Source organism: Palaemon carinicauda, chromosome 11, assembly GCF_036898095.1.
Source record: "Palaemon carinicauda isolate YSFRI2023 chromosome 11, ASM3689809v2, whole genome shotgun sequence".
NCBI lineage: Eukaryota > Metazoa > Arthropoda > Malacostraca > Decapoda > Palaemonidae > Palaemon > Palaemon carinicauda.
The window spans coordinates 126,767,424-126,782,423 of record NC_090735.1 but is presented as its reverse complement, the minus strand read 5'-3'; the positions used below and the strand labels follow the sequence as shown (position 1 = coordinate 126,782,423).

At 35.7% G+C, this 15,000-nt stretch overlaps 1 protein-coding gene across 3 annotated transcripts in view; it reads left to right on the top strand.

Moving 5' to 3' along the window:
- The window catches only part of LOC137650194 (uncharacterized), a 103,864-nt gene that overhangs the window by 23,993 nt on the left and 64,871 nt on the right, over positions 1-15,000 (top strand). For all 3 annotated transcript variants that reach the window (XM_068383372.1, XM_068383373.1, XM_068383371.1), the window contains exons 2-3: positions 11,665-12,424; positions 14,664-14,746. In XM_068383372.1, coding sequence (XP_068239473.1) covers positions 11,671-12,424; positions 14,664-14,746 — 837 coding nt within the window. In that variant the 5' untranslated portion in view covers positions 11,665-11,670. The remainder of the gene's footprint in view (positions 1-11,664; positions 12,425-14,663; positions 14,747-15,000) is intronic.

Below are 15,000 nucleotides of genomic sequence, written 5' to 3'. Positions count from 1 at the left end.
AATCTCACTGTTCAATTTAGAGTTCTTATATAAAGAGAAGATGCAATTTTCCATTGCAGTCTTTTAGGGAACTCTTTAAATATGAAAACGCATTGAATCAGGCTGTTAAATCAGTGGAACTTCAGAAGTTCAAACATGTAGCAAGTGTGTTTGTGTTGAACAGGCTGACATAAGACTCTCCTTATAGTTTATATATAACAGATATATTTTTAGGTTGTTGTTCTAAAAATATTTTAGATCAAATATTCAGTGCTTCGCTTGTAGTTTATTTCCTTATTTCCTTTCCTCACCGGGCTATTTTTCCCTGCTGAAGCCATTGGGGCTATAGCATCTAGCTGCTTTTCTAACTAGGGTTGTAAATTAGCTAGTAGTAGTAGTAGTAGTAGTAGTAGTAGTAGTAGTAGTAGTAATAATAATAATAATAGTAATAATAATAATAATAATAAAAATAATTATAATAACAATATTAATAATAATAATAGCAATAAAAATAATAATAATAATAATAATAATAATAATAATAATAATAATATATTGAAAATCACGCAAATCCATAAAACCGATTAAGAATGGCGATTACCCTTGGAAATCCAAAGAAGTAAAAATGGCAAAGAAAAGAAAAGGAAGCGTAGTCATTAGGACCAATTGTCTGGCCCTCCCTGGTCCTAGCTTGGGTGGAAAGTGGGCTTGGACGCTGATCATATGGATATATGGTCAGTTCCTAGAGCATTGTCACTGTCTTTTGCTATCTCTTTAAACCTTAAACCCTGTTTGTTAATCGGACGATATAGTGCTCTCTCTCTCTCTCCTCTCTCTCTCTCTCTCTCTCTCTCTCTCTCTCTCTCTCTCTCTCTCTCTCTCTCTACGGCTTCAGGCAAAGATCTTTAAGGTTGACCTTGACAACCTCACCCGAGTCTGCCAAGGAGAGAGAGAGAGAAGAGAGAGGAGAGAGAGAGAGAGAGAGAGAGAGAGAGAGAGGAGAGAGAGAGAGAGCGAGAGAGAGGAACTTCATCAGTGGATCTTTTCATTATGCTGTAAATGTTGATGCTCTCTCTCTCTCTCTCTCTCTCTCTCTCTCTCTCTCTCTCTCTCTCTCTCTCTCTCTCTCTCTCTCTTGTATGGATAGGTTATATTTGTCTTTTCCTGTTTTCAAATATTCATAAAATTGTTGTTAATGTTCGTGACATCTTATCTATTTCTCTCTCTCTCTCTCTCTCTCTCTCTCTCTCCTCTCTCTCTCTCTCCTTCCTCTCTCTCTCTCTCTCTCTCTCTCTCTCTGTATTTTCATGTTTTCAAATATGAAATTATTGTAAATGTTGATCTCTCTCTCTCTCTCTCTCTCTCTCTCTCTCTCTCTCTCTCTCTCCTCTCTCTCTCTCCTCTCTCTATCTCTCTCTCTCTCTCTCTCTCTCTCTCTCTCTCTCTCTCATATGCACAGGCTATATTTGTGTTTCCCTGATCTCAAATATTCATAAAATTGTATACTGACATACATAAATGTATGTATACGTATGTATGCATATACTAAATTTCTTCAGCGTTAATGATACTTCACCATTAAGTAAAAATTTATTTGTATCAGAAACAAATTAATAATTATTCATTTGCAAATAACACTCTAATCTCCGAACTTTCACAATTCATGCCTTCATTTAACGTCTAAATTAGGTCATTCTTTAAGACGAGATAAGCGTTATCATGCTATCAAAAAGAGTGAATTATTTCTTGTGATAATCCCCATCTCTTAACTCGATCTCTGTGTTATCTCTCCTTTTGATAATTCAAAATTTTGAGAACCTACTTTGGAGTAGATCTTATCTATTTAAGTATTTGTTTTCATGTTACATTTATCTTTTTATCTTATAAATAGTATTAGTTTTATGTTAATTTTATCTCATAAATAGTATTGGCTTTATATTATTATTATTATTATTATTATTATTATTATTATTATTATTATTATTATTAGCTAAGCTACAACCCTAGTATGAAAAGTAGGATGCTATAAGCCCAAGGGCTCCAACAGGGAAAAATAGCCCAGTGAGGAAAGGAAATAATGAAATAAATAAACTACAAGAGAAGCAATAAACAATTATAATAAAACATTTTCAAAACAGTAAAAGCACTAAAATAAACCTTTCATATATAAACTATAAAAACTTCAAGACAACAAGAGGAAGAGAAACAAGATAGAATAGTATGCCCGAGTGTACCCTCAAGCAAGAGAGCTCTACCCCAAGACAGTGGAAGACCATGGTACAGAGGCTATGACACTACCCAAAACTAGAGAACAATGGGTTGATTTTGGAGTGTCCTTCTCCTAGAAGAGTTGCTTACCATAGCTAAAGAGTCTCTTCTACCCTTGATACAAATACTCAGTAATCTTGACTTAGATATGGTAACATTAATATAAGCGGTTTTAATTCTATTTATCACTTAAAATTACATCCTGTTTTACAAAATGGCGCACGAAATATGTAAACAAAACGCCAAGCACCACTTTCTCAAGGTGCCAAAAAGTGATGCCTGATGAATAATAATTTCCACTAACGTTGTACGGTAATTCAAAAGGTGGATGTTACAAGGAATGTCATTTATTACCGGAATCTGGCAAGATAACTTTATCCTCTCAGGACCGAAGAACTTTCCTTCCTCTTCCTCTTCCTCTTTCTGGTAAGGTCCAGTTTTTCCAGTCACGGGAACAACAATGTAGGAAGCCAGGTAGTGGCAGACAAGTCACATTATACAGGTACAGTCACTCATATAAGTTCGTGGATGTCCGGGAGTTTGGGAAAAATTTCCATCTTCCCCCTTTCTGGACGACAGGTGCCTGGGAGCGCAAAACCGGTCAAATAATCAACTCGGTTTCGCGCTCTCAGACACCTGTCGTCCAGAAGGGGGGTGAAATGGAAATCTCTCTCAAACACCCGGACATCCACAAAGTTATATGAGTGACTGTACATACGAGGGCTCTGCTCCGGGGTAGGATACATGCAACTCCTAAAGATCCCATTGTACTTCTTTGAAACAGATTTTACAAAAGTCTTAGAGGTTTTATCTATGACAAAACTGCAATGGGGCATAAGTCACATATAAATACGAGGGCTCTGCTCCGGAGCAGGATACAAGCAACTCCTAAATATCCCATTGTACTTCTTAGAACTACATTTTACAAAAGTCTACAAGTTTAATCTAAGAGAAAATTGATCGTAGATCAATTAGATTATAGACCTCAAAAGTCAATTTTACGTTTTAAAGTTTCAAAAGGAACAAGATGGACTTATGGTTCTGGAGAGGCAATTGTCATCACCTGTCGGACCTATGAGATAATTATTTCAGCGAGACACATTGAGGAATGAAAGACCCGGAAATAATTACCAAACGCCTGTCATAATTAGTTCCTAAAGAGTTCCTTACCCTCTTATTTATCGTTCTTAAAAGATCGTTAATTATATTTCATTTTCTATACACCTAAACATGAATGTGGTAGCGTCCCTGACTGGTGAACGCCAGACTAGGGTTCGAGTCCGCTCAAACTCGTTATTTTCTTTGGTCGCTGCAACTTCACCATTCTTGTGAGCTAAGGATTGGGGGGGGGGGTTTGGGGGGAGCCTATAGGTCTATCTCCTCAGTCATCAGCAGCCATTGCCTGGCTCTCCTTGGCACTAGCTTGGGTGGAGAGGGGCCTTGGGCGCTGATCATATGTTTATATGGTCAGTCTCAAAGGTATTGTCCTGCTTGTTAGGGCAATATCACTGCCCCTTGCCCATGCCATTCATGAGCGGCCTTTAAACTTTTAAACTCTTCTAACATGAATGTTTAGCAAACTATTCTATGAAACTATTCTAGGAAACATGAATGTTGAGTAAACTATTCTATGAAACATGAATGTTTAGCAAACTATTCTATGAGACATGAATGTTTAGCAAACTATTCTATGAGACATGAATGTTTAGTAAACTATTCTATGAAACATGAATGTTTAGCAAACTATTCTATGAGACATGAATGTTTAGCAAACTTCAATACGGAACATGATTCGGAACTCTTCTGCCAACTCTGTTTACTTTCATGACAATTGACCTTTCAGTCAAAGGTTAGTTGGCGAGCTTGTCCATTTCCTCCTGTTTTCTCTGATCTTGATTCAAGTACGTGGCCTAAAGGGTCACGGCAGGGATTCGAATACCTTTGGTTTTTCCAAACGTTGTCGCAGGTAAAAAACTGCGAGTGACACGTGTTTGTCTATACACTAGAAAGTAGAAATGTTTTTGCGTTTGTTTATAAACTAGAAAGTAGAACCGCTTTTGCGCTTGTGTATACAATAGAAAGTAGAAACATTTTTGCCTTTGTGTATACACTAGAAAGTAGAAACGTTTTTGCGCTTGTGTATACACTAGAAAGTAGAAACGTTTTTGCCTTTGTGTATACACTAGAAAGTAGAAAGGTTTTTGCCTTTGTCTATACACTAGAAAGTAGAAACGTTTTTGCCTTTGTGTATACACTAGAAACGTTTTTGGGTTTGTGTATACACTAGAAAGTAGAAAGGTTTTTGCCTTTGTCTATACACTAGAAAGTAGAAACGTTTTTGCCTTTGTGTATACACTAGAAAGTAAAAACGTTTTTGAGTTTGTGTATACACTAGAAAGTAGAAAGGTTTTTGCCTTTGTCTATACACTAGAAAGTAGAAACGTTTTTGCGTTGGTGTATACACTAGAAAGTAGAAAGGTTTTTTGCTTTTGTTTATACACTAGAAAGTAGAACCGCTTTTGCGTTGGTGTATACACTAGAAAGTAGAAACATTTTTGTCTATGTGTAAACACTTTGCCTTTGTGTAAACACTAGAAAGTAGAAACATTTTTGCCTATGTGTAAACACTTTGTCTTTGTGTAAACACTAGAAAGTAGAAACATTTTTGTCTATGTGTAAACACTTTGTCTTTGTGTAAACACTAGAAAGTAGAAACATTTTTTCCTATGTGTAAACACTTTGCCTTTGTGTAAACACTAAAAAGTAGAAACATTATTGCCTTTGTGTATACACTAGAAAGTAGAAACGTTTTTGCCTTTGTGTATACACTAGAAAGTAGAAACGACTTTGCCTTTGTTTATACACTATAAACTTTTTTTCTGTTTGTGCATAGTCTACATACGTTTTTCTGTTTGTGTATACATTATAAACGTTTATGCGTTTGTGTATACATTACAAATGTTTTTGTTTGTGTATACACTGGAAACGTCTTTGCGTTTGCGTATATACTACAAACGTATTTCTGTTTGTGTATACACTATAAACGTTTTTGCGTTTGTATACACACTAGAAATGTCTTTGCGTTTGTGTATACAATAGAAACGTCTTTGGGTTTGTGTATACACTATAAACATGTTTGTGTATACAATAGAAACGTCTTTGCGTTTGTGTATACACTATAAACGTGTTTGTGTATACAATAGAAACGTCTTTGCGTTTGTGTATGCACTATAAACGTGTTTGTGTATACAATAGAAACGTCTTTGCGTTTGTGTATACAATAGAAACGTCTTTGCGTTTGTGTATACACTAGATACGTGTTTGCGTATATACTAGAAACGTGTTTGTGTATATACTATAAACGTGTTTGTGTATGCAATAGAAAAGTCTTTGCGTTTGTGTATACACTATAAACGTGTTTGTGTATGCAATAGAAACGTCTTTGCGTTTGTGTATACACTATAAACGTGTTTGTGTATACAAGAGAAACGTGTTTGCGTTTGTGTATATAATAGAAACGTCTGCGTTTGTGTATACAATAGAAACGTCTTTGCGTTTGTGTACACACTAGATACGTGTTTGCGTATACACTAGAAACGTTTTTGCATTTGTATATACACCAGAAACGTGTTTGTGTTTACACCATCGGAATGTGTTCGACACCACATTTATTTCTCTGATTCTGGCTTCGTGCAACGTTTGGTCAAAATTAGTTGTTATGAAAAGTTGCTCACAAACAAACAATTAAATAAACTAAGAAACAGACAAGGGGGGAATACATACCCTGGCAAATTATTTAAAGGTAGTTAACGTTACAGCCATTCCTTACAAATCGATTCATTTAAAGTTTTTCGGGCATCCTTACACTTTAAAAATAGTCACTGTATGCTATAAGCCTCAAGACGAAGAGCATTCCACGTTTCCCTTCATGATGATTTGCAAATAGTCGATAGTGGCGTTCCTGAGTTCACATTTTTCTCTCGGATTATATAGAAATAAACTTGAAGATACGGCGAGGCTAATCTCTTGTGCTGCGAGTGAAACCCCTTCCATGTGTGATTATTTTGTTAGTGCTGAAAAGAGTGTCTTCAGCCAATCAAAACGGCTGAAAAGTGTCTTCAGCCAATCAAAACGGCTGAAAAGTGTCTTCAGCCAATCAAAACGACGACTGAAAAGTGTCTTCAGCCAGCCAAAAACGGTTGAAAAGTGTCTTCAGCCAATCAAAACAGCTGAAAAGATTGTCTTCAGCCAATCAAAACGGCTGAAAAGTGTCTTCAGCCAATCAAAACGACGACTGAAAAGTGTCTTCAGCCAGCCAAAACGACTGAAAAGTGTCTTCAGCCAATCAAAACAGCTGAAAAGATTGTCTTCAGACAATCAAAACGTGCCATCTGAAAAGTGTCAATAGCCAATAAAAACAGCTGTCAAGAGTGTCATCAGCCAATCAAAAAGGCTAAAAAGAGTGTCTTCAGCCAATCAAAACATGCCATCTGAAAAGTGTCATCAGCCGATCAAAAAGGCTGAAAAGTGTGTCTTCAGCCAATCAAAACGGCTGAAAAGGGTGTCTTCAGCCAATCAAAACATGCCATCTGAAAAGTGTCATCAGCCAATCAAAACGGCTGAAAAGAGTGTCTTCAGCCAATCAAAACGGGTGAAAAGTGTCTTCAGCCAATCAAAACCCACTATAAAAATCTTGGGACACAGGAAGAAATATGAAAGGTAGGATGACAAAGTTACTTAATCATATTTACTTGTTTTCCTATTACTTCCCGTTTTATAAACGCTCGTGTTATCTCTTTTAATTAAAGGTTAAAGGTTAAAGGTGTCTGGTTTCAGTTCCAGTTCCATCAGAATAGATGCTCACCAGAACGTCAGTCGGGCAAGCCCAACCCCCCACTGTGGTGCCCTACCACAGCAGTGGCCTCCCCAATAAACAGCTTAAACTCACGGCCCTGGGCGGGGATCGATCTCTTGCCACGCGAATGCGAGGCAAACACGTTACCACTGTATTTTTCTGTTCGGTCGTATTCTATGGTTTTATTTATGACTATTCTATTCTATGGTCCACTGTTAAAAATCGTAATTTTAATCGGAAATTCTCCGTAAAAATATACGGTTCTCAGCTGTATTTCAGTAAATACAGGCTACTGTAATTTTCACCCTACTTTGTTTATTATCTATTATGGTTTGCTGACTGTAATATCATTCCTTTACGTCAATATATCCGTTTTTAAAACGGTAAAGGCCTAGCAACATTTATTCTAGGATTTTAACCGTTTTTTACGGCAAATTTTTAAGTGTAGCTTCTTTATGAGATTTAATTTCCGTTTTTGGTTTGGAATATATACATACCTTAAACTGATTATAAATTCAGTAATGACAATGAGAAGAATAAGAATTGGAGAAAAAAAAAAAAGTTGGACTTTAAGTGAAAAAAAAAAAAGTTCAGAGGAAGTGATGAGATGGGCTTACGACTGCTGATTCCAACATTGAAAGAACATTTATTCCAGGATTTTTACCGTTTATTACGGCAAATTTTTAAGTGTAGCTTCTTTATGAAATTAATTTTCAGTTTTTGTTTTGGTATAGATACATACCTTAAACTGAGAATAAATTTAGTAATGATAATGAGAAGAATAAGAAGAAATAAAATAAGGAAGTTGTTGGACCTTAAGTGAAAAGAAAAAAAAAAAAGTTCAGAGGAAGTGATGAGATGCGCTTACGACTGCTGATTCCAACATTGAAAGTCCTTGCCAAGTGATATTTACTGGCGGAAGAAAGAACTGACTATCGTTATATAATTAACATTCAAAATTCCCTGCCTTTTGCTTTACTTGCGGAAACACCAGCCACCCGTTGTGATACTACCGCTACAGAGGTATGGGGTCCTTTGACTGGTCAGACAGTACTACATGGATCCTTCTCTCTGGTTACGGTTCATTTTACCTTTGCCTACACATATACCGAATAGTCTGGCATATTCTTTACAGATTCTCCTCTGTCCTCATACACCTGATAACACTGAGATTACCAAACAATTCTTCTTCACTCAAGGGGTTACTGCACTGTAATTGTTCAGTAGCTACTTTCCTCTTGGGTAGGGTAGAAGAGACTTTTACCTATGGTAAGCACCTCTTCTAGGAGAAGGACACCCAAAATCAAACCTTTGTTCTCTAGTCTTGGGTAGTGCCCAAACCTCTGTACCATGGTTTTCCACTGTCTTGGATTAGAGTTCTCTTGCTCGACGGTACACTCCGGCACACTATTTTATCTAATTTCTCTTCCTCTTGTTTTGTTAAAGTGTTATACTTTATATAGGAAATATTTATTCTGTTACTGTTCTTAAAATATTTCATATTTCCTTGTTTCTTTTCATCACTGGGCTATTTTTCCCTGTTGGGGCCCCTGGGCTTATAGCATCCTGCTTTTCCAACTAGGGTTGTAGCTTAGCAAGTAATAATAATAATAATAATAATAATAATAATAATAATAATAATAATAATAATAATAATAACCCCATTTAAAGAGGCCGTGATCCTTCAAGACACGCTTTCTTGTCGGTCTACATCCATGCAAAAAGTTGTCTTATTAAAAGAGATTTACTTTATTTCCTGAAGTTATGATTATCTGACGTAAAACCCCAGGTCTAGCTTAGCTGCTAGGAATTGCCGTAAAAGGGGATCAAGGCTTTATAAGGTTAGTATTTCCGGATGTTCTCTGAAATACAGGACACAAAACTATTCTGAAGAAGAAGAAGAAGAAGAAGGAGGAGGAGATACAATATGGGATACTCTCTCAAAGATAGTGGCCGATGTGGTAACGTCATTGACTGGTGAACGGCAGACTGGGGTTCGAGTCCCGCTCAAACTCGGTAGTTTCTTTGATGGCTGCAACCTCACCATCCATGTGACCTAAGGATGGGAGGTTTGGGGGAGCCTATATGTCTATCTGCTCAGTCACCAGCAGCCATTGCCTGGCCCTCCTTGGTCCTAGCTTGGGTGGAGAGAGGGCTTGGGCGCTGATCACATATATATATACACATATATATATATGGTCAGTCTCTAGAGCATTGTCCTGCTTGATAGGGGCAATGTCATTGTCCCTTGCCTCTGCCATTCATGAGCGGCCTTTAAACCTTTAAACTTTTAAAATCAATAGACTAATTTGGGTCGTGGTGGCCTATTGGATACGTCCTTGCATAGCGATCTGCCGGACTGGGGTTCGAGTCTCGCTCAAGCTCGATAGTTTCTCGTAGTGTCCGCTATCTCGCCATCCTTGTAAGTTAAGGATATGACTTTGTCGGAGCTTATAGGTCTACCTACTGAGGCATCAGCAGCCATTGCCTGCCCCTCTCTGGTCCTAACTTGGATGGAGAGGGGGATTGTGGACTGATCATATGTATGGTTAGTCTCTAGGGCATTGTCACTGTCTCTTGCTTCTGCCATTCATGAGCAACCTTTAAAGACGTAGTAGAAGAACCAAATTACTTAAAAATCTTTTAGCGAGGCAGATTTGCACCGACTCACACGGGTGCCCTTTTAGCTCGAAAAAGTTTCCTAATAGCTGATTGGTCGGAAGTATTTTTGTTCGACCGAATACCTCCCACCAATCAGCGATCAGAAAACTTTTTCGAGCAAGTTTCCATCTTAATAAACCCCGGTTTCAATTGGCACCTTTTTTTTTTTTTGGCGTCTTCTAAATCATAAAGTCAGACATTGCTCTGGGATGGAGACAGGAAATTGGATGTTCTAGTAATTCAGCAACGACTTCCTGATGTAGGAAAAAAAAAATATTTATCTTGGTGTAAAAGATAGTTTTCTTTATTATCATATACTCACGCAATATATATATATATATATATATATATATATATATATATATATATATATATATATATATATATAATATATATATATAGTTGAAGATTATTTATATCACATACGCACGCATATATACACACACATATTTATATATATATATATATATATATATATATATATATATATATATGTATGTATATATATACTGTATATATACATATATATACAGTGTATATATACATATATATGTATATATATATATATATATATATATATATATATATATATATATATATATATGTATGTATATATATACTGTATATATACACATATATACAGTGTATATATACATATATATGTATATATGTATATATATATATACATACAGTATATACATACATTACAATAAATACTGTATGCCAGAGGCGCCATACAGAAAAATATATAAAATTTTATTTTCTGCAGTGAGATCATTGTCCATTTAGGAGTGCCATGACTTGTGAAAATATTTTTCTAGTAATAGACCCTTTTTCTCTCACATACCCACGCACACATTTTATATATATATATATATATATATATATATATATATATATATATATATATATATATATATATACATATATATATATATATATATATATATATATATATATATATATATATATATATATAAAGGAAGAAGTTGAACTTAGCTACTACAACTTCTCGAAGCGAATTTAATTACGAGAAATATAGCAATGGAAATAAGTTTAGTGGAAATAATTGCATTTTTTCTACTGCAGATAACGTAATAAATATAACTATTTCTTCTATCCTGAGACATCACTTTAAAGAATCAACTATACCGGTGATGAGGAATGAAAATGACCACATATTCTTCTTTTTTAATAATTATGACATTGCACTAAATCTTTTTATACCATTTAGAGATGAGTCAGAATCATAGCAAGCCTTAAAGGTGAAAGATATTTTTCAAAAGTTGGTTGACATTAATGACTTCATAGGATTAGTATTAGTGTCAATATAGGTATACTGTTTTTTCTGAATTATTAATACATTTTACTTGTTTTGGGTTTAAATCCAACCCTCCATTGAAGTCGAGTGAACTACTTCTCGGGCGGGTCCATATTAATCATCTAACGAAACATTTTCATTATAACTTATACAATTCTTTGATTGTAGCATCTTCCAAATCATATGATCTTGTGAAAAGTAATGTCTTTAGTTTCTTCTTAAATTCAGTTGCTCCCTTTAGGTCCTTCATTTCAGTTGGCAGTTTATTATAATGTCTAGGCGCACAGTAGCTAAAAGCCCTTTCACCAAATTTACTATTTGTTCTTGGTTTAGATAGCATAGGTTTGTCACTCATGTGTCTTGTGTTAACACTTGTTTCTACTTCTAGTTTATTCAGGCATTCTTTTAGATATTTTGGTTCATTTTGGTTATTTTACATTGTATACATTACACATGCAGGAGGAATAATTGAAAGGTTCTTCCGTCCTTTGAATTTACTACACATATACACATAAGGTCTTTATCATTCTTAATCCTTCCTACATAAATAGAGAAAATTAATAGCTCTTGTCTCTTCCAGAAAAGCATGGCAGACAGCCGATCCCCAAGAGGGGGAGGAGAAGGAGGAAAAGGATCCATTCTGAAAAGATTGACCTCATCGGATAAACTGAAAAGGTCATCCTCCGTGGAAATCCTAACTGGTCTCACAGCCCCGAGACCTCGCATCGTAGCCACGTCAGGAAGCACCAGCGCACAACAGCTCGACTGCAAAGGGAAAGGCCCTTCGCCAGTCGCCCCCGTCCATCCTCAAAAGAATCCCATAACAAAGAGCGTCGACTCAATCCGGCAATTATCCCCGATATCCGATGCCGTGCCGTCCTCCGTCAGCTCTCCTTCGATCAACAGACCGCTCTCAATCCATCCATCCATCGAGAGCCTGTCCTCCGTCACGACAAACAGTTCAGGATATAACGAATGCCCAAACGGCCTCAGTCCGCCTATGGCTAGAGCCGAGTCGGTGAAGATTTCACCGAGCAGGAAAACCACCGTTCTAGAAGCTCCCAAGATCCATAAGCCGACCGCTCCCATACATTCCTATCCTAACTTCACTCAGGATGAGAACGACTCTCCTGTGCCACTCAGGAGGAGCAGCATCATACCCAAGCCTGTAGTAGGCGAGGGTGGGCATATATTCAAGGTGACCACAAAACCACCTGATACCCTTCGTCCAGCACTTCCTTCTGTTGCTGCTGCTCAGAAGAGCAAAGCCGCGGAGCCAAATCCTTTATCCAGGAGAAGAGGCAGGAAGGAACCTATGACATTGACTCCACCGCCTAAAAGTAAGATCCTTAGATTTATCTTATTACTATTACTTGCTTAAGGGTACACTCGGGCACACTATCCTATCTAATTTCTCTTTACTTTGTTTTGATAAAGTTTATATAGTTTATATAGGAGATATTTATTTCAATGTTGTTACTCTTCTTAAAATATTTTATCTTTCCTTTTTTCCTTTCCTCACTGGGATATTTTCCCTGTTGGAGCCCCTTGGGATTATAGCATCCTGCTTTTCCAACTACGGTTTCTGCTTAGCAGGTAATAATAATAATAATAATAATAATAATAATAATAATAATAATAATAATGGTAAACTCAGGCACGCTGGTTTATCTTATTTCTCTATGAAGCTTTTATAGTTTATATACGAAAGACCTAATTTAATGTTGTTACTGTTCTTAAAATATTTTATTTTGATTTATTACTTCTCTTATAGTTTATCTATTTCCTTGTTTCCTTTCCTCACTAGGCTATTTTTCCCTATTAGAGCCCTTGGGCTTATAGAATCCTGCTTTTCCAACTAGGGTTAAAGGTTAGCTTGTAATATTAATAATAATAATACTTCTAATACTACTGTCAGGGTTTTAGACAATTTGAATGTTATATTTGCAATATCTAGGTTAAGCTTAGCACGATGTCATTGGACTATGAATACTATGCCTAGTTTATATAAAAAAGTATTATTTACTAGACTGTACACCATTTTATTACTGAAACCTGACCGATTTGGTTGCATGAAGATGCTTTTGAAATATTCTAACATAAAACACCTTCTAACTTTGGACATTGACCTTTGATGATTTATAAAGTGTTTTAGCATCAATATTTCTAACCATTCAGAATATCATGTTATATTATTATTATTATTATTACTAGCTAAGCTACGACCCTATAGTCCATTTGTTTTAGCGAGTCATATTTGCACAGACTCGCAACGGTGCCCTTCTAGCTCGGAAAAGTTTCCTGGTCGCTGATTGGTTAGAATTATCTTGTCCAACCAATCAGAGATCAGGAAACTTTTCCGAGCTAAAAGGGCACCCCTGCGAGTCGGTGCAAATATGACTCGCTAAAAGAAATGGACTATAGTTGAAAAAGCAAGATGATATTAAGCCCAAGGGCTCCAACAGGGAAGAATAACCCAGTGAGGAAAGAAAATACAGAAATAAATAAACTATATAAGAAGTTATGAACAATTCAAATAAAATAGGGAAATAAATAAACCATATAAGAAGTAATGAGCAATTAAAATAAAATATCTTATAACAATAACATTAAAACATTTCATGTATAAATTAGAGAAAGACTTATGTTAGCCTGTTCAATATGAAAACATTTACTGCAAGTTTGAACTTTTGAAGTTCCACTGATTCAACTACCCGATTAGGAAGATCATTCCACAACTTGGTAACAGCTGGAATGAAACTTCTAGCATGGTTATTGTCACTGGTTAAGGCTAAAAAACAGAAATTTCACTTCACAGAGGGTATTTTAGAAACGTAAAACTTCCAGATCCAAACGGTTGGAAATATTCTTAATATTAATGAGAGTAATTTTATTGGGCGGTAATTTTTCAAGTCTTTTGTGTCTACATTTATCTGAATTAATATAATGATAAAGTTTATACAAGCTGTAGGTATAGAGCATTCTTACAGTCTGTGTAAAGTAAGGGAGTTTTATTATTATTATTATTATTATTATTATTATTATTATTATTATTATTACTTATACTTTTCCCACAACAGTCTTAAAGGTTCTCTTAAAACTTATTTCTGACATGACACCAAAAATTTTTATATATAATTATCAGTCCAATTAGAAAAAATCCCATTAATATATTTTGATTAATCTAGCATTTGAATTGTACTGATTAAAGGTTATTCATTTAGAGGTTTAAAGGTTTCAAAATATACAGTAGGCCTGCAGTATATACAGTATATTGTAGACCTACTTATAATGATGCTTTTACAGGAGGGGGATGGGATTTTAAGGCTCTTCTTTATAACATACAACATAAAATCATATAGACCTACAATATACAGTAGGCCTACAGTATATACAGTATATTGTAGACCCACATTCGAATTATAACGATGGTGTAATAGGTGATAAAGAGGATGGGATTTTAAGGCTCTTCTTTATAACATACAACATAAAATCATATAGAACTACAATATACTATAGGCCTACAATATATAAATTATACAGTAGACCTACTTTCAACTTATAATAATACTTTTACAGGTGATAGCGAGGAACCCGTCTGGCAGAGGCGGCTATCTCTCCTCTTCGTCCCACCAAACGAAAGTGACCTACAAAATGAATCGGTAAGGAAACACTTCTAGTTTCTTTTATATTCAGTAGGATTTGCGTCTTGTTTTTCAGATGAAACGAAAGAGTCTTGTAAATCCAGCTTATGCAATGCATATCAAGGTGAAATGTGCAGGTAAACAAAGGCAATGATATAAGAATGTTGCCTCCCAATCGTCCTCCATTTTCAGGTACAATCGGTCAAGGTCAATAAGATGAGTGTTGCAATGTATGTTTCATATTTGCGTATTTAAGGTTTATATATATATAT